The sequence below is a fragment of the Mus pahari genome, chromosome 12 (genome assembly GCF_900095145.1).
Source record: "Mus pahari chromosome 12, PAHARI_EIJ_v1.1, whole genome shotgun sequence".
Taxonomy (NCBI): domain Eukaryota; kingdom Metazoa; phylum Chordata; class Mammalia; order Rodentia; family Muridae; genus Mus; species Mus pahari.
In genome coordinates, this window is record NC_034601.1 from 17813754 (window position 1) to 17833925 (window position 20172).

A 20172-nucleotide genomic window follows, 5' to 3' on the forward strand; every position below is an offset into this window, starting at 1 on the left:
ACATGATTAAGCCTAGAAGATAGGCCCACGCTTGCACACCGCACTGGTGGCTACGGTGTATTTGAACATTTCTGCAGTGTATTTGAACATTTTCATAGAGCGTGAAATGATTCTCTGATGGTCTAGTTCCAAGAAGTGTGATCAACCTGTGAGGCCTTTAGGAGGCAGAGAGGGCAGGTGGAGCGGACTTGCCTAAGCCTCCTTTTTGATTTGGTTTTTGAGACAGGCTTTCTCTGTGTAGCCCTGGCTGTCCTGGAACTTACTCTGTAGAGCAGACTGGCCTCAAACTCAAGAGTTCCTCTGCCTCTGCCGCCTAAGTGCTGGGATTAAAGGCATGTGCCACCATTGCCTGGCTTTTGCCTAACCACCCCACCACCACCAAAAACGCCCAAAACAAAAACACCATTTCCCATCCTCTTTACCTTGTACCGGGTGCCAAGAGGATGCACTAATCCACAGGTCTATGGCTCACCATCGTGTGTTGAGATCTAATATTCTATCTCTTTTACCTCAGGGATGCCGAGGAGAGAGGAAATACTGGGGAAACTGTCTTTATTTTGCTTTCTTGAGACAAAACCTCACCATGCAACCCAGGATGGCTTTGAACTTGTGTTCTCCCTGCTTAGCCTGGTAAGGCAGGGTGATGGGCGTGTGCCAGGAAGCCGAGCTACTATTCCTTTCCTTGAGATCCTGCAGCTTTATGGCTTCCAATTGCTACATCTATGTGTCTATCTATGTATCTATCTATGCATCTATCTATCTATTATCTATCTATCTACCTTCTATAATTTATCATCTATCATCCATCTATCATCTGTTGATTTATCTATCATATCTATCTATCATCTATTTTCTTTCAAAAAAGAAATCAAAAAGAGGAAAACAAAGCAAGTTCAGTCCTTACTTAAAAGTGCTTCTGTGTACTTCTACAACAGAAAACATGGACTTTATGGACTTTTATTGATCCCTACTTATATGGCAGAGTTGTAAAATTCCATTCTCTTCTGCCATCAAAGGTAAAAAGAAGTTCCATTATCCTGCACCTTGTAATTCTTCCTAAAATTCCATTTTAAAAATAATTTTGTTATGGAAAAGAAAAAGCTCAGTCTCTTCCATCATCTAAATTAGGATTTACCCAACAGATTTTTTTTTTTTAATGACACTTTGATTCTCTGTTCTTTCAATTATTGATCTCCAGAACTATTGATCTCCTTGTTTCTCCCGTCTTTGTCTTTACCTCGGTTTCTGCATCTTTTATCCTGACCTTTAGTGTGGCATGAGAACTCTGATCTGGTTGAGTTCCTTACCATTCTTGGCTGTTTCCTTTCCTGGATTAGACTCTTAGCACAAAGCCCCACAGGGTTCTGGGAGGAAGGGCTTGAGAGGGTGGCGGAGGAGGAGGGGGAGGGGTGTGTGTGCTCTCCTGCCCAGACAGTCCTGTGCCCACACACTCTAGATCTACAGAAGAGGAAGAGAGAGGGTCACATGTTCACTTCAGATGCCACACACAGAGCCGATGTGGGGTAGTGAGTCACCATCACAGAGAAGCCCTAAGGAGCTCTCAGTGGTGCAGTCAGCAGGTTTTGAGGGCAGTTTCTGAGAAATCTGAGTCCTGGACTTACTACTGTGACATTTGTTGCTGCTTAGTCTCCCCATTGTCAAGAGATGGACTAACTTTGTAAGGTCCTCAGGAAGTTCAAAAGGAATAGACTTTGGACTAAATAGAAAAGGTAGCCATTGTTTAATAACAATTTCATGAATACCTAGACACTTCTGTCAACCGGCCCTCTCTCCATCCCTTCCTCCCTAGCTTCAGGACTTCTAAGTCCTTTCCTCCAGTTTTGGAGACATTACCCAGGCCGACTGTCCGAAAAGTCTAGTTCTTTCTCTCTTCATATCATGAATCTGTGTTTTAGTCTACTGATCTCTCCCTGCATTGTGAATTTACCTCTGCGTTGTCTTTTGCCCTCTATCATTTCCAATTCGATCTCCAAGAAGTAGATCACAAATATTTATGCCCTTCTGCACACGCTGAATTTCATATTTTCTGAATCACAAAGCTGCCCTCCATGTGACCCAGAAAGTCCTTTGATGATCCATATTTAGCTGTATCCATCACTCAACAGATGTCTGGGTAAAGGCCCCATGAGCTCCCTCTACATCCTGTGGTTTCAAGTTCCTGAGCTGTTGGTTAGAAAGCTTTCATCCTCCTGCCCCCCCTACCCACTCCAGAACCAAAGGACAAATACCCACGTTAGCTGGTCACCTAGGCATTGAAAACTATCCACTCATTACCTACTGCAAGCTTGATGCTGAATGAGTTTCTCTTTGCTTCCAGACTTCATCCCTTGACACACTCACGCACTCTGCATTCTGATGATTCCTCTAGAATTACAACTCTCATTGCATCCAGAGCTCCTAGCTACACTCCTCTTCGACCCCCTTGAGACTTGGAGTCGTACTGGCAAGCAGTTCAGAAAAAAGAAAAAAAAAAAAAAAAAAAAAAACATTAAAAAGATCACCACAGAGATGTCTAAGGGACTCAGGCTGGCAGACAAGGCTCTGTCATTCTGTACAACATATGAAGGAGGTGGTAGCAATAGTAAAATGTCCAGTAGGTTAAATAGAAAATTTCCCCACTCCCCTTGGCTTCCTGGACCCTTTCTTCCTTTAGAGATGCCCACGAGGAAAGAGATTTCTCTACTCTCTGAACACTTTGGCTCTTCCCATTAGATCTCTTGGCTTCTGAAAGGCACCCTGCCATTCCATTTCCATGGAACCCAGATGGCGCAGTACACACCTACCACTAGCTCACTAGCGAGGATCGAATGCACAGCCTTTTTTTTTTTTTTTTTTTGGCTCTCTTAACAACCACAGAATTATTTCCCATGCTGGCTGGTCACTGTTGACAGTGACACTTGAGCCTAAAAAGACTCTGATGTTCTCCACTCACAGAGCAGAACAAAAGTGTCCCACTCTGGTAGAACCTGAAGACACTGAGGATTAAGGGATGACTTCCAGTTAGATAGCAAGGAGGAGGTTTGGGGAATCTAGCTGTCCACAGAGGCTGTTAAGTTTAAAGGTGAAATGAGTCAGTCGCATGTGATCACATGGCTATACAAAGGTTGACTGGCTAGGATGTCAGTTTTTCAACACCATGCTACTTGACTCAGAACACTAGTGAAAACACTTCAGGAAGAATGATGGGGCACAGAAACCTGTGGGGAAGCAGAGGTTTTGATGGAGACAGATATATATGCCAACTCTTTGTGTGTGGGACGAGGAATTTTTCCTTCCTACATACTAACTGTCTAGTCTGTGAAATAAGTCCAATGTCTACATTTCAGACTACTTTGAGGATTAAAAGGAGCATCAAAGAAGACCTTGATGTCGTTGCAGGCAGCAAGTAAGTAGGACACACATAGGAATGTCCTTTTCTAGAAAATCACTCTCTCTTACAGAGTATGGAAAGATGTACTCCAATATGGTGGGATGTCAAGCAAAACTAACGAACCAACCAACCAAACACCCAGCAAGATGGCTCAGTGGATAAAAGTCTTTGCCATGTAAGCACTGCAATATGAGTTCGATCCCTCGATCCCAAGGTGGAGGCAGAGAATGGACTCCTGAAAGCTTCACAAGATTTGCCCCTACCATACACAGAACAGAATAGCAGCTTTTCCTGTTATTGCAGTCTGACATGGGTCTTACCCAGATACTTTCAAGCTACTGAATTGGGTCCAATGAGAATGTGACAGGAAATTTTCATTAGTCTTGTCTATCTGTCTGTCCATCTGTCTGTCCGTCCGTCTGTCTGTCTTTCTCTGGTTTGTTTGTTGTTGTTTTTGTTTGTTTTTTGTTTTGTTTTGAATCAGGGTCTCACTGTGTAGCCTTGGCTGGCCTTGAACTCAGAGAGGTCTGCTGAATCTGTGTGCGCCTACCACACTTGGCAGTCTCCTTTGGCCTTCATGATCCAGTCTACTCCTAATGGACTATCAGAGTTGCTAGGGAGTGCTCACAGTCATCGCCAGCTGTCCTCAAGTTGGGACATGGATTAGACCAGTTTGTCCCTTGTAAGTCTAGTCTGACTGGTTAGTGCCCATTGATCTAGAAATATCTCTTGGGATCATTTTTCGTTCTTTTAGAAAATAAGAGATTCCAGGAAAATTTTCTCATAAGGGCTTAATAGATCTACTGCCTCCCCTGCCCCCTTTTCTTTGCCCTCCTACTCTCTCCTCTACCCTGCCTAGAGCTGATTTAGCGTTGCTGCCTATCAAATAACTCCAGCAAGGGCAAAGGGCTTATAGCTTGCTTATCACTCAACCAGGGCCACGTTCTTTCTCGTATGCCCCCCGCCCCCCAGGCAGCCCTTTCTGGTGTAGGTTCCTCTCTCTACAGCTGGTCCTTAGAGATGTTTTTGTTCTCTGGGGTACACAGGTGCCAGCAACTGTTGCATCTCCTTTTGACTTGCCCCCCCCCTTAAATCTCTTTTCTAGTCCCTTCCACACTGGAGAGGCAGAGTGCAGATCCTTGATTCTTGCTCAAAGATGTGTAGATAGTAACAGGAAAGATGAATACTATCATAAAAGAAAGAAGGGATTCCTACTCGGTATTCTGTCTTCCTAGTTCCTCAGGAAACTGAGTCAGGAGGATCACTTGAGTCAGGTTCAAGTCTTGGCAATATGGAAAGAATCGTCCTATGCATGTTCCCCATGTAGAAAAGCAAAAAATGATTATAAGCAGACATATGAAGAACCGTTTTAAAGATTGAGCTTCTTTTCCTCGAAAAGCATTTTTAGGGCTGCTATTTCAGAGAGTGGTTACTTCCATGTTCACTCAAGAACAATTAAAAACTGTTTTCTTAGGGGGACAGAAAACTCCATGGTTTATTGTTTGCTTGTTTATTTATATATATGTGTATATATGTATTATATAATATAAATATGACAAAAATATATATGTATTTATATATGAACATAATATATAAAATATATAACATAAAAATATTACATATATTAATTATATGTGGTGGATTGAATGAGAATGGCTTTCCCTAGGCTCACAGGTTTGGATGCTCAGTCCCCGGTTGTTAGAATTATTTGAGAATAATTAGAAGGCGTGGTCTTGTTAGAGGAAGTGTGTTACTCGGGGTGGGCTTTGGGGTTTCAAAAGCCCACACCAACCCCAATCTATGTGTCTGTCTGTCTGTCTCTGTCAGTCACTCTGCCTCCAACTTGCAGATCAGACGTAAGCTCTCAGCCATTGCTCCAATAGCACATCTGCCTCTTGTCAGGATCCTGCCATTAGCGTGCAGACTTTCCCTCTGAAACTGTAAGCAAGCCCTCAGTGAAATGCTCTCTTCTGTAACTTGCCTTCATCATGGTGTCTCTTCACAGGATAGAAAAATAACCAAGACAAGTGTCCTGCCTGCATGAGTACCACATTCGCCATCAGTGTCCTCGGGGGCAACAGAGGGAGCAGGACCCCCTAGAACCTGGGATATGCATACCTGCTTAGCTGCTGGGAACTGAACCTGGGTCCTCTGTAGGAGCAGCAAGTATTTTTAATTGCGGAGGCATCTCTTCAGCCCTCCATATCCCCCCCCCTTGTAATTTCTCCAAGCCTCTTTATGTTGTTCTTAGAAGGTATCTAGTGTTTGAACAGAGAACTCTTTTTTTTTTCCCATGGAACATTAAAATAATTACTACTATTGTGTATATTTGTGTGATATGCGTGTGTGTATATGCTATAATATTCACTGGGGGTGGGGTGTTCAGGGGTCAACCCTGCCGAGTCAACCCTCTTCTCTTACCTTAGGTGGGTTCCAGGGATCTAACTGAGGGACCAGGCTTACACAGCAAGTGGTTTCATTCCCACTGAGCAATCTCCTCAGCCCTTTCATGCAACATTTTAGGAATACTAGTGTTTTGTGAGTAATATTCTAGAAAGTTACAGCTTTAGATAGGGTGTAAAGTCTTAGACTAGATATGTGAGATCATTTTAATTTTAACTAAACACTTGGAGCTATGTTCTCACTGATTCCTGATGGAGCCTAGAGCTAGTAACTGAGCATGACTGTATGGTTTCCCTCCTCAGAGGGCTGGCAGGCGCCTTCCTCCTTCCCTTCTTGTTCCCTCTCCCTTTCTTTAATGTTGACATCAGACACCCACCTGCTTTGGAATGTTGAGGTGTGAGCCTTTGACATAGGGAATCTGGGAGTCTAGATCCTGCTTATCCACAGGACTCTGTATTTTTATGGATCCTGATTGTGGTAGTATTAAGGAAGGCACAGCCTAGCTGGGACAGAAGGTAACTGAGAGGTTTGGCTAAGAGAAGAGGGGGCTAGAGATGAGGAAAGTTGATGTAATTATTTTTGGCAGGAGTTGGAACCAAAGCAGCAGGAGAGAGTAAGTTTTAAGACTCTCTGGCAAAGCAACTTTCTAATCTGTCACTGAACATGTGTAAAAAAGTGATTAGTAGGTCTCTATATTTACCATGATTACTCACAAATATGTAATTTACATAATATATACAGCACATTAAGTACTATGTCACCTTATATAATGTGCATATGTATATATATATGCATGTTATATAATGCCAGTCTGGAGGCTCTGTAAGGCTCTGCCAAGTATTTCCTAATTTATTTGGGAATTTAACGTATTTTCTTCCATCTGTAGAATGAACTCTCTTGAGAGGAGTTGGTCTGTGACCTGAATATAATCATCCTACAAATTCTCTCTCTCGGTTCTCAACTCACTGGGGAAACCCCATGAAAACCACACCACACTGAACCACAGTTCCTAACCCACCAGCCCAGGGACAAGGTGCACCAAAGGTTTCCGGTTTCATTGTTTTTATTGCTAGTGGGGCGGAAGCAGGAAGGCAGGCGAGAACAAGTCTGCAGCGTGGAAAGAATCCGAGCAGGAGAAAACAGAAGAGAGCAGGCTCTCCCTTCACCATGGAGCTCGAAGAAGCTGCTAAATACCAATAAGCCCCCCTCTCCTCTGTAGGGTGGAAATAATAATACTTTGCTGGCTAACCATAGAGCTTGGTGTGGGGGTCCCTTGGATGATGCACTACACAAAAAGAAACCACAGCCATGGTGTTTAAAAGATGATTTGTAAGGTAAGATTAAACAACAACAAATTAGAAGTGCAATGCCAAGACATTTTATACTCTGTGCCTCTGAAAAGAACTGGGCCGTGTCTCTCAAGAAACATCTAACCTCCGAGTCTCTGGGAATCCGTGTCACCTACTGATAGTATTGTCTCAACGTCTGTGACCTCGGGGGATCAGAGCTGAAACATATACAAACATTTCTGTAAAATTCTTAGAATCAGTGACCTTGAAGGTGAACCTGCCTCGGTTTCTGAATCAAGCGTCTTCTAAAGCAGTACTTGCCGTCACTCGGGAGCTGGCTGGTCACATCTCCAGGCATCCCACCAGGATGCTCTTTATGTGGCCCAGTGTTTCCCTTGTTCAGTAGACGCATGTTTGTTGAGCAGGAGGGTTCCAAGTCTCAGCCCTGGATTCTAGATGAGAGCGTCTCCTTCAGAGGTGGGCTCAACTTGTACAGATTCTCCATATTCCCTTCCTTGGCTATGGCAAGACTGAAGGCAGCTCAGTGGAGTGATGTCAAACTGGGCCTGGATTTCCTCTTATGAAATTTGAGACAGAAATGAAGGTCCAGGGGAGCCAGGGGGCTGAGGCAACGGTTGCTTTCTACCAATGATGCTGTGGAGAGTTGCCCTCCAGAGAGGAGGAAGACGCTGGCACCAGCTGTTCTGAAGCCCACTGAGCATGACCAAAAACTCTTCTGTTCTAGTTGGCAACATCTTACAGAAGTCACAGATGTACCCAGGAAGGTATCCAAGGCAAGAAGATCTGGCGACATGATGAGATGACATAGTAGTTCAATCAGTTGATCTGTCTGATGCCTTCAACATCAGGCCAACTTCTCTCCATGTAGGACAAGCCATAAAGCACTTGGAAATTAGCCTAATTCTCCACCTCCCATCTTCTAGTGTGGGTTTGCTCCATCCACACACAGGCTATATGATGGTTCCTCGCTGGGAACCTGGATCCAACATCGACCAGTCCTCAGTGACAAGAAATAACCCTTTTCCCAGATGCGGGTTCTTCTGTTTGTTAGTGACCTTCTTAGTAACATTTACAGCCAAACCTCCTTATCCACACTACAATGGAGAAGTCTTTTAACTTTTCCACAACTCAGTTTCCTTATCAACCAATGGGGGAATGAGGCTTGAACAGCACATGTTCATGGTTGCTCCCCAGATGTAGATAATTCTCGTAAACCTTGAAACCAGCCAGAGAAATGTGTCTCTACAAGCAAACGACAGTGGGAGAGTAAGGGCCTTCTTTTTTTTTTCTTTCCCATGTTCTGTTCCCACACTGTGTTTATTTCCAATCAGGAAAAGTCTGGCAGTAAATAAATATTTATATATTATATATAAACATATACGCTACATAGGTACATAGAGAAGACCATCAGAAGGCCCCTCTGCCACACTGTGAGGGTGAGATGTGCAAACAGGGAATCCCGTGACAGTCTTCTGGTTTTCCCAGCAAAGCCCCCCAACCCCATACCCCCATCATCTCTGCCATCAGGGCTTGGGATTCAAAGTGACACACTTTGGCTTGTATGGTAGTGAGGAGTGGGGAATACTGAGAATGGGTTTTTTTTTTTTTCTGTTTCTTTCCTTTTTACACAATATTATGACATCAAATTTGAAAAATAAAGTCCACTTTCTCAGCTCTTCCTCCCAAGTGTTCATAGGAACTATGAAAATAAATACCACATCTAAAGCACGCTTCCCCGGGCAGCCTTGTTTGCTCTCTAAGCAAAACAGCCACCAAGAGATGCTTCAGGAAGCGAACAAGTACCCATGGACAGCAGAGGGAACCAAGAATGGAAACGGCTTTCCACAGCCTCTTGGCTTTCCCCTGCAAGTTCAGGGAGGAGCTGTTACTTGAAGGACAGCAAAGAAACCATCCTGTGCTCGCTGAGCCCTGCCAAGGATTCTGCTTGGAGAGCTGTAGGGCTGTTTTGTTTTTGTACAGAAGGACTTTTGTGCAAGTTTTTTGGGTTGGAGCTCTTTCCCTTGACCACATCCGATCTTGCTGTAGGCAGGAAACCTACAGCCTGGAGCCTTACAGGAGTGTGGCACAGAAAAAGGGAGATGTCTCCTGCAGGCTCAAAGTCTATCCAAAGCTTGTGGGAATGTGAAAGTTGCTGCCTGAGCCAACCCATCGTCGTGGGTCCTGAGTCCATTCGGAATATTTCATGGGTATTGGCTCTGTTAAAGAGTGGATCCATTTTCAAAACAGGTAGACTGCATGGCAGGATTACACTTTCCTCTGGAAGGTGGGTTGGCTTCCTCTGGTTACAGGTGTGTGTGTGTGTGTGTGTGTGTGTGTGTGTGTGTGTGTGTGTAGATTCTTCTTTCCCTTCTCGGTAGAGCTGGTGTTGGCATATTGTTTAGTCTTTTGAACGGCTTTTCCTCCTCAGAGAAAAAAAGCTGCTCTTCTGGGGAGGCCCCATCATCATAGGTGCCTGGTTTTTGTGAGTGATTTTAATCTGAAAGAGGAAACAGGGATCAATTAGTGGTAACGCACAGTCTAGTAACTTCGGGCAGAGTGAGTTGCAGAGTAGAAAGAAGGCCAGTTTGGACTCAAAGGTGCCTCATGCAGAAGGACAACTGTCCTTGAACAGTTTCAAAATTGGCAACTTGACCCTGACTGAGGCTGGAGTTTGGCACTGCTGGAAGCGAGGGGCGGAAACACCGGGGAGAGACAGGTGTGAGCTTCCCACATGGCAATCAGCTCGCACCTGTCTCGTGTCCTTGCTATTCATAGACTGTCAGAATGTCACAGCCAGAGGAGACCTCAGGAACTTTCTCATTCAGCACTCTGTAGGATGGATAAGGAAGAGGACCCCAGAACTCTGTCAGAGACTTAGTCAAAGGTCACATGGTGGGGTGGGGGCATAGCTCGCCATGCTCCCAGGCCCGATTTCAGTGCAGGCAGCAGATGTACGTCAATCAGCTGACCTAGAGGTTTCAGTTTAACCTCTGGCCAAGCACCCTCATTAGACAGTTCTCAAGTGAGTCCCTTAGATGTACTTCCTCTTCTTAGACTCCAAGTCAACCCTATTTTCTTAGATAAGCTTTTATTACACACACACACACACACACACACACACACACACACATATCCTGAAAACATTTATCCTGAAAACGTTCCGTTAATTATATACATGTTTTCAAAATGCTTAATCCCTACTTGAATGTAGCCTGGTGATGCTCCCACACCAATGACCTGCATTATCATTCCATCGACATTTATCAAGTATGATAGATTTCAGAGTGGGCGGTCTGTAGGAGAACAGGAAGTACTTAGGATTCAAAGACTTGGGTGTAGGGCCGTGTACTTCTGTTTCTTTGGATCAGAACTGTGGACAAATAATTCGTCATTCAGAGAACAGTGCTGGTCAGACTTCAAAGTGAGGGTAACACTGATACAATGTCTTTACACAGAGATCACATGACAGACTGTCAATGAAACCCCACTGTAAACTGTAACACGGAAGGAATCGGCTAGGTTTATCCTGGAGAGAAAGAGAGCAGGCGCTAAAGGAAACAGAAGCCGGAAGTTTGTCTCTCTAAGAACCTTAATTTCTGTAGTTTTTGCCATACTATTGAAAGTAACTGCGTGACCATAGAGAAAAAAGAAGAATTACTGAAGAGAAAAATCCATCATCTATTATAAATTAATGTAGGATTAGCCATGGGGTCTAAAACACCTAAGTACGAAGCAAGGAAGGCCTGAGGAGAACAGGGAGGCCCTTACAATCAGCAGGTGAGGAGGAAAAGGAGAGAGAGAACACATGGGTCAGAAGAACCGTGTGTGAGCATGCTGAGCTGAGAGCACAGGACGTGGGATGGGGGAGACTGGACAGTTGACTGACACGGGGCTTTCAAAGGGAATGATGAGACTGGGTTCCCGGGAGGTAATCAGAAACTCAGAACACGGCTGAAGAACAAGAGAAGAAAAAGGATGAGGGTAATTATTAACAGCTGCCAGCAGAGTGAGCTGGAGTGGGGATGTCCAGCCACGAGGGCTCTTCTGTAAGTCAGGCTCACAGTTTTAAGGAAGCGAAAAACCCTGAACCATCAGGCTAGCTGAAATGACTGTCCCACTGGCTTTCAGCCTGGAGACGGTCAAGAGAATGGATCAAGAATCCATCAAACCTCATTCCGTGTTGTGCGCCATACTGCAGCTGTTGCGTTTGTCCTAGCATAGATGGAGGTGAGCCATGGATGGGGGCTCCATGGCCTGGCAATCGGGCATGATAAAATGGCAGAGATTTGTGACTCGGGCTTTGGGACAAATCTCTCACTCCTGAGCTCACACACTGGTTTGAAGACCTCTGCCTCCTTCGCTGTGGTGTCCCTGAACCAATTGGATGCTTGCCTGGGGAATGTGCAGAGGAAGAGGAACCAGCCCAGAGAAAGAAAGCATTTTCCCAGCATTCGGAATGGCCGTGTTTGGGGAAGTGGGCAGCAGCTGTGTGACAGATACATTACGACAGAAGGTCCTTGTCTCTTTCCTTTTCTCTCTCTGCTCCTAACTGAACTAATGACTTATCTGTTAGCACCCCCAAAGCTAACAAAGTGAAACTCAAATCTGTTTTTCAACTTTTTTTGTTCATTTGTTTTTTTGTTTTTTAAAGACAGGCTCACCATGTAACCCTGGATGGCCTAGAACGCTCTTATTACGTAGCCCTGTTGGGCTCAAATTTATGATCCTCCTTCACCTGAGAGCTGGGATTCTAAGTGGTCTCTGCAATTTAAACAAATGTGTCATGGAGGGTGTTTGGAATGCCTCTTTTACGTGGTAAGTTGGTGTTTGAGGATTTTATTACTACAGGTAACTGAGAGACATATGAAATCATATCTTCATTTTGAGTAAAAAAAAAAAAAGGTATCAGATTTTTATCTTCAAGTTAGGAGGGTAAATGGTTAAAGTAGTCAAGAGTCTGCTGAGGAGATAGTTTGATGTAGTTACACCCATGTTTTCAACCATGACTTTAACTACATTTCTGTAGTTAAAGCTCAGACTAAACTCACTTGGTAACTGGCCTGGAATTCAGTCTCTGTGATTCACAACAAGAGAGACAGAGATGGGCTCCAGTGCGACGTGATCTGTTCCATCACACAGAGAACTGGTCCAGTACTCCTGTGTCATATTTCGAAGTTCACAACTTGTGATTTCTCCTTTAATGGAGCAAAATTCTATGTCTCACTTGTGTAAGAGATTGGCTTTACAGAAGCCAGTTCCTGAAAAATCATCACATTTGATGACTTCAAAAGAAACAATGAACCTTGGGAGTCCATTCTGGATATTTCCATCCGAGAGCAAATGGGAGTGTGAACCCGCTGTAAATCACAAGGGAGGCACTCCAGGCCTGTCCCTGTCAGCTGGGGAGCAGATGGGCCTGGACCTGAAAGATCTGAAATGGTTTCGGCGACATTCGAGACGTTAAGGTAATGTTCCTTCTTAAAGTTATCATAGAAGGGGGCTGGACTGTCAGAGTTTGTACGATCGTTTTTAAAACCTTAGATATTTCTCAGTTCTCCAAGATCTTGAAATCCTCCTTCAGCAGAGTTTCCTAGCCACGAGAGGCCTTTGAGACAGGGGCAGTCAATGATCAACTTGGCAGAATCTAGAATCAAGTTTCCTGATTATGTTAATTAAGGAGGCAAGATCTGCACATCATGTGTGTGTGGGGCAGGGCAGCATAGCCTAGCTGGGATCCTAGACTGTGTAAACGGAGAAGGAAGCTAAGCAGGGCAGGGTGGTTCATCTCTTCCTCCTGGCTGTAGATGCCAGGTGAACAGTCGTTTCAAGTTCCTGTTGCCTTCACCGTACTCTTAAACTGTGAACCAGAATAAACCCATTCTCTCTGAAGATGATTTCCTTAAAACATTTCATAGTAACAACAAAACAAAACAAAACAAAAAAACGAGCTAAGATAGGCTTCAGATGTAGAAGGGGCAAGCCATGCTACTCTGAGCGAGGCTTACTGATATCTGGGAAGTTTAATTTCATCGTAGTTCTCAAGCTTTGGTCCCTGAACCTGCAGTAAACACTATCTCTCTGGAATTTGTCAGAAAGATCTACTTGGTTAGAACTCTGAGAGATGTGCCAGTCACATGAATTTTAGCCCCCATCCCAGTCATTCACACATACACTCAACTTTGGAAGCTACTGGGTAGAAGAAGTGTGACCATTTTAGCTTAATGATTTAACTCTTATCCAGCTTTAAAAGGAGATTCTTTTTAAATTTTTCTTTTTGAGAGGGAGTCCCATGCATCCCAGGCTAGCCTCAAACCCATTATGTAGCTGACAATGACCTTGAACTTGTGATCCTCCTGCCTCCACACCCCCAATGCTGAGATTTTAGTGTGAGCAATGAAACCACCTAACTGGTAGCACAAGATGCTATTTTATAGCACTGAGTAAGGCTAACGTTCTTAATAAATACATATTTTATGTATGGGTACATGATTGTGGTGTTTTGAATATGCTTGGCCCATGGGAAGTAGCAGTATTAGGAGGTGTGGCCTTGCTGGAGGAAGTGTGTCACTGTGTAGATAGGCTCTGAGATCTCCTCCTATGCTCAGGTTCCACCCAGTGGGGACGCAATCCCCCTGGCTGCCTGCAGAGCAGACTCTCTTGCTGCTGCCTTGGGGTCAAGATGGAGAACTCAGCTCCTTCGCCAGCATGATGTCTGCCCGGATGCTGCCATGTTGATAATGGACTGAACCTCTGAAACTGTAAGCCAACCCAATTAAATGTTGTCCTTGTAAGAGTTGTCTTGGTCACGGTGTCTCTTCATAGCAACAGAACCCTAAGACATTGTTTCTCTATATAAACAGATACCTGTTCATTTTTAAGAATTTATAAAACAAAAGTTTAAAAGTCACACAGATAACAACTTATTTTCTTGGTACACTTCTTTAGTTTGTTTTTATACTTTCATGTTTTGACTAAAGTTGAAATCAGCCTCTAAATCTACTGTATTTTGATATTATTTTATCAGTGCTTTAATGTCAAAATTTAATTTAGAATTAAAATTTACCCTTTAATTAATTAATTTATCTTATGCTAGAGAGTGAGTCTGGGCCTTGCATATGTTAGGAAGATATCTGTCCACTGCACTACACTCCCAGCCCATAAAATTTTATGAAATTATATTTCCAATGTCTAAAAATTATTCCATTTGGTGAATGTCATGTAGCATATTTAAAACTTTTCAAGAGATGGTCCAGTGGTATGAACATTTCCTGTTCTTGCAGAGGACATGGGTTCAGTTTTCTGCACCCATATGGCTATCCACAACTCCCTGTAACTCCAGTTCCAGGTGATCTGGTATCATTTCCTGCCCTCTGAAGGCACCAGGCATGCACACAGTACACATACATACATGCAGGTGAAACCTGAAACCCATGAAGTCAATTTTTCACCTCCTCACTAAAGGTTGGACTTTCATGAAAATTCTACTTTTTGTTATTCTGCATGAAGTAAAAATTGCAATTCTTAGACATTTGTGTTTATATTTTTAAAACTGATTTAATTGTATGTTTATGAGTGTTTTGCCTGTGTGTCTGCACACTATGTGCATGTAGTACCCACGAAAGCACATAGAAGGCATCGGCTCTCTAGGAACTGGAGTTATAGATGGTTGAAAGCCACCATGTGGATGCTGGGAACCAAACCCGAGTCCACTGCATAACAGCAAGCACTCTTAACTGCTGAGCAGATGGATTCCAGAAAAGCTGACAGGTTGTCTGGATCAGGTTGACATGTGGAGGGGTATTTTGATAAACAGAGCGGGGGAAGCCCTGCCCCCCTAGCCATTCTGGTGTCACCATTCCCCAGGCCGGTCTTGGTCATCTGAGCACCAGTCTGCATACCCTGTGCTCTTGACTGCAGATGCAGTGTGACCAGGGCACTCAGAGGCTCTGTGACTTCCCCACTAAGATGCGCTGCAACCCAGAGCTGCGAGCTGCATTAAACCCTCTCTCCCTAAGTTGCTCTTGTCAGAGTGTTTTATCACTGAAACAGGAAAAGAAACTAGGAAGGTTTACATATTTAATTTCTAAAACTGTTTACATCTTTTATGTATCTTCACTCATTGCCCACAGTTCAGCTGTATATCTTATAACTTGTTGCTATTCTTTTTTTTTTTTTTTTTTTTTTTTTTTTTTTTTTTTTTTTTTTTTTGGTTTTTGTTTTTTTGAGACAGGGTTTCTCTGTGTAGCCCTGGCTGTCCTGGAACTCACTTTGTAGACCAGGCTGGCCTCGAACTCAGAAATCTGCCTGCCTCTGCCTCCTGAGTGCTGGGATTAAAGGCGTGCGCCACCATCGCCCAGCTGTTGCTATTCTTATAATATTTTTTTTCTAGTAGATTCATTGGATTGGTTGCTGCTGGTATATAGGAAAGCTATTACTTTTGTCTACTTTCCTGTAGGACTTTGCTGAAATAATTCGTTATGAGGTTTCCCACTGATTTCTTGAGCTTTCTGTGGTCCCAATCACTAACAATAATGCCAGTTTTGATTGTTTCCCAAATATGTAAATTTATTTTATATTTTGCATAGATTGCATTGGCTAGAACTGCCAAGCAGTGTTAGCACTTTTTCTAGTCTATGAGTTTAATGGGAATTTTTCTGAAGTTTTTGTATTTAGAAAAATATTTATTATTGGTTTGACAGAAAGTTTTCATTATTTTGAAGGAGTTTCTTTCTAGTTCTAGTATGTATGTATGTATGTATGTTGTATGTATGTATGTATGTATTTTGAGACAGAGTCTGCCTGTATAACCCTGCCTGTCCTGGAATTCGTTCTATAGTCCAAGCTGGCCCCAAACTCAGAGATCTCTGGCCTCTGCCTCTGGAGTGCTAGCATTAAATGTGTGGGCCACCACCATCTAGCTAGTCCTATTATTCTATGAATCTCTATTTTAAATAATGTTGCCAGGCATGGCAACTCACTCCTTTAATCCCTGCATTTAGGAAGCAGGTAGATTTCAGTGAGTTTGAGGCCAGCCTGGTATACATAGTTCTGGGTCATCTATGGCTACACAGGGAGACCTTGCCTCAAGACAAAACAAACAAACTAACTAACAGAAGAAATGCTGGGCTGAAGAGATGCCTTATTGTTCCTACAGAGGACCCTAGTTCAGTGCCCAGCATCCATACACAGCTCACAACCACCTGTAACTCCAGCCCCAGGGGATCCACTGCCCTCTTCTGGCCTGTGTGGGTATCTGCACTCAAATGCACACACACACCTGCACATACCACATACACACAAACACATTTAAAGTTAAAATTAATCTTTCAAAAAAAGAAATGTGATTGAATGATTTTGGTCATCTATTTACATTACTGTGCAAATTCTTTCTCTAAATCAATGAAAGCAGGTTTCCTTTTTCATTCCTATAATGTGTCCTCAGGGTTGAATGATCCTTTTGATATATTTTACTGACCTACCTATACTTTCTTTGGCTTGACTTTTTACATCATATTCTTTTCCAGTCATATTACTTCATAGTGTTCTATTTTTAGGTATAATTTTCCAGTTACTTTTGCTCTTTTGTGTTCGTGGGGTATGTAAGAGATAAAGTACACATACGTGGACATATGCTCGTAGTGTGTGTGCATGTATGTACTCATGCCTATGGAGGTCCAGGGTTGATATCAGTATTTTCTGTCACTCTCTAACCTATCTTTTTGAGACCAAGTCCACGGCTTACCATGGGCTGGCTGGGTTGGCTGGAGAGTTCCAGGGATTCTCGTCTCTGACTCCCCAGTAGTCAGGTTACAGACATGCGTTTTAATAGCAGGCTGTTATAGGTGCCCAGGATCCAAACTCGGGTTGCGATGCTGTGTGGCATGCACTTTACTGAGTGCTGTCCGCAGCCCTCGTTATGATATGTCCATACATGTGTGTAATATACTTTAATTATATTCACCCCACAATGCTCTCTTGTCTTCTCTCAGTTCCACAGATCTTCCTCCAACTAGTTTCCCTCCTCCTTCCATGCCTTTTGTTTGTTTGGACTGCCGAGTCTCATGAAGACTCCTTACAGGGCAGAGTGCGGAGTTATCTACAGGAGCACAGGCAACTTTCCACTGACTATGCACAATGTCTTGCCTTCCACTAGAAACCACTACCTGTATATCGATCCTCAGGGAGGGGTAGAGCCTCGTGAGCCCCCCTCCCTGAGAAGTTCATTTGTTTTGAGGTCATTTTGTATATAAGTCTTTGTAAGCATTTTCTATTCATTAATGGTTGGATTTTTTTCCAATTTTTGTTCAGTGATTAGAATCAAAATTATTCATTATTTTATAATTAAATAATGCCATTATCCATATACCTTAAAGTTTTATATTACACTTGTTAGAATTTTTTATACTTTAATATTCCTTATACCAGCTTTTTTCTTCCAAAATGAGATTTGCTTGGTTGAAAGAACCAGTCCAAGATTTTACTGCATTAAACATTATTTACTTTGTCTATTAGCATTATTATTATTAGCATTATTATTATTCATTCGATTTCTTATGTTTGATAAAGGATAGTATTTAGTACCAGTGTACAATAAAATTATATATAATGCATATATAACACATTGCATATATAACATATGAATATAATACATAATACATAGCAAGTATAACATATAAACTATAACATATATGTGTGTATAACATATAACATATTTAATATATATTAGGTGTGTGGGGTTTTTCGGGGTTTTTGTTTGTTTGTTTTTGTTTTTGTTTTTTGGGGTTTTCGAGACAGGGTTTCTCTGAATAGCCCTGGCTGTCCTAGAACTCACTCTGTAGACCAGGCTGGCCTCGAACTCAGAAATCTGCCTGCCTCTGCCTCTGCCTCCCAAGTGCTGGGATTAAAGACATGTGCCACCACTGCCCGGTTTAGGTGTGTGTTTTAAGAATCATCTTCTAACTTGTAGTCAACTTGATATCTTCCCATTGCATTGTTACAAGATTTTCCCTTCGTATATGTGTGCTCTGTAGCTCTATGTCTAAGGACACTAGTTTCGGTGGATTCAGACCACACCAGAAACCAGCCTTGCTAAGACGTTGATTTTGGGTTTTAGCCTCCAGAAGGGCTAAAAGATATACTTCAGATGTTTAAATCACCAGTGTGGACTCACGGTGTGGTGGCATTGGCAGCTTATGCCTAGAGCCCCAGCAGGCTAGAGGCAGAGACAGAGACAGAGGCAGAACTATGAGCTCGTGGTCAACCTAAGCTACCCGGCAAGACCTTGTTTCAAAAAAACCTCAAAGGCTGAGCGTCACTCAGTGGTAGGGTGCTTGCCCTGCACCCAGAGTTCATTCCTCAGAGGGAAACCAAACCCAGGCAAACCTCCTAGCTGGCAGATCCGTGACGTCTGTTACATCCACACAGGCTAATACCCTCCTTATGTACCAGTTTTTGGAGTTCACAGTATTTTTCAGAGCGAGCTGTAGTTTTTGAAGAGTAACCCTGAGGGTGGGTGTGCTGAGGATGTGGGGAGGATTTGTATATTCAAAAATCAGTGTTTGCATTTAAATGAATGGCAGGCCCTATCTTCGGCTATCACTGAGCCACATGGGAAAAGTGTATGATCTCTTCCATTTTAAAAAATGACTTACTTTAATTATTTAAAAGTCTGTGTGAGTGTGTGCACATGCGTGCACTTGCCCAAGGAAGCTGTTGAATTCCCTTGAAGTTGCAGTTGTAGACAGTCCTGTGCCACATGATGAAAGTGGGTGGGAACCTAGCTCGAGAGTCCTCTGCAAGAGCAGTGGCACTTGTGGATGCTGAGCCATTGCTGTCATGTTCTGGCCATCTGATTTCAGACACAGGGCAAAACTGGATGCCCTAGGTTCATCGGAGTCATAAGCAGTAGAGATTCCCTCCGTCCTGCCTAATTTCAGCGGTTATTGGTTTTTGACGTTGAGATGCAACGATTTTTTTTTTTTATCTAGTCAGTGTGTTCAAGGGGTAAAACATTACCATTCTTCTCACTCTCTCCCCCAAGACTGGCTCACTCACCGTGCATTGCGGCTGCATCCAGGGCTCTCCGTCTACTTGCATCGGCAGAAGCTTGTTAGTCCTAGAACCCCCCAAACCAAAGAAACCACAGTGAGATCCTCAGTGTTGGAGAACCATCATCACTCCCACCACAGACGAAGAAGTGGGCAGACATCACTTGCTCACTTAGAGCGGTTCACGGAGACCACGGCAACTTCTAAAAACATAATCTTTAACCCAGCTAAGGAACTGGATGTGGCTGGCCTGGGGCCAGGCCTAGGGACCTGTGCATTCCGAGTTACCATAGGCATTTATTTCTCTGGCTTCTGTCTTCAGACTTCGCTTTGAGAAACTGTGATGGGCATACTGAGAGACAAACTACCTGGAAAACTGGCCAGTAAACATGGCAACCCCACTGCTGAACAGTCCCCCCTCAGTCCAGAGACTAGCCAGAGGGAAAGTGCATCGTGCCAAGCTCCGCTCTGGAGTAGGAAAAGGCCTACCCTCCCCATTGAATGAGTGATTGCAACATATCTAAGAGTTAATGTCTCTAAGCTATACAGGATTATCATCAGACACACTCAACTCCCAGAAGCACGCTGCTCTCGGTTTGTGTCCACTGCGCTTTGCTTGGAAAGTGACCTAGAGGAATCGTGACCCCAAGTGTAGAGGGAGAGGTTGAGGAGAAAGTGTTGCTCTCTTGCTTGGGAAAGGCTCCTCTGGCATGTGGGCTCTGTAGAACTCTGTAGAACTTGTCTTTCGATGCCTTGTAAGGAGGGCAGTCCTTTCGAGGCCTCTGGTCAAGGGCATGTGAAGAATCACCAGCTACTGCACAGCAAGCCCTTACCTGAGTTCGATAGCTTCCCTATTTTGAAAATTATAGAACAAGAGGGGAAGGCACGATTTCAATATAGTAATTCTCTGGTGAACTCTGACTATATATCACAATAAAAGCAAGACATTTAGTAATTAAACCAAAAATGAGCAGGAGGAGGCCTTTGCATGCTTATGGATAGAGAAGCATCTGAGGTAGCC

At 43.4% G+C, this 20172-nt stretch overlaps 1 protein-coding gene and 1 long non-coding RNA gene across 3 annotated transcripts in view; one reads left to right on the forward strand and one right to left on the reverse strand.

Moving 5' to 3' along the window:
- Window positions 1-6839: 6839 nt before the first annotated feature.
- Window positions 6840-20172, reverse strand: part of Dgkg (diacylglycerol kinase gamma) — a 190731-nt gene continuing 177398 nt past the window's right edge. For both annotated transcript variants that reach the window (XM_021209178.1, XM_021209177.1), the window contains 2 exons: window positions 19159-19219; window positions 6840-9601 (listed from right to left, as the gene is read on the reverse strand). In XM_021209178.1, the coding sequence (XP_021064837.1) occupies window positions 9503-9601; window positions 19159-19219 (160 nt within the window). In that variant the 3' untranslated portion in view covers window positions 6840-9502. The remainder of the gene's footprint in view (window positions 9602-19158; window positions 19220-20172) is intronic.
- On the forward strand, window positions 9374-20123 carry LOC110329526. Its single transcript, XR_002380925.1, has 3 exons — window positions 9374-9413; window positions 13710-13862; window positions 19145-20123. It is a non-coding gene; the product is annotated as an uncharacterized LOC110329526 (long non-coding RNA).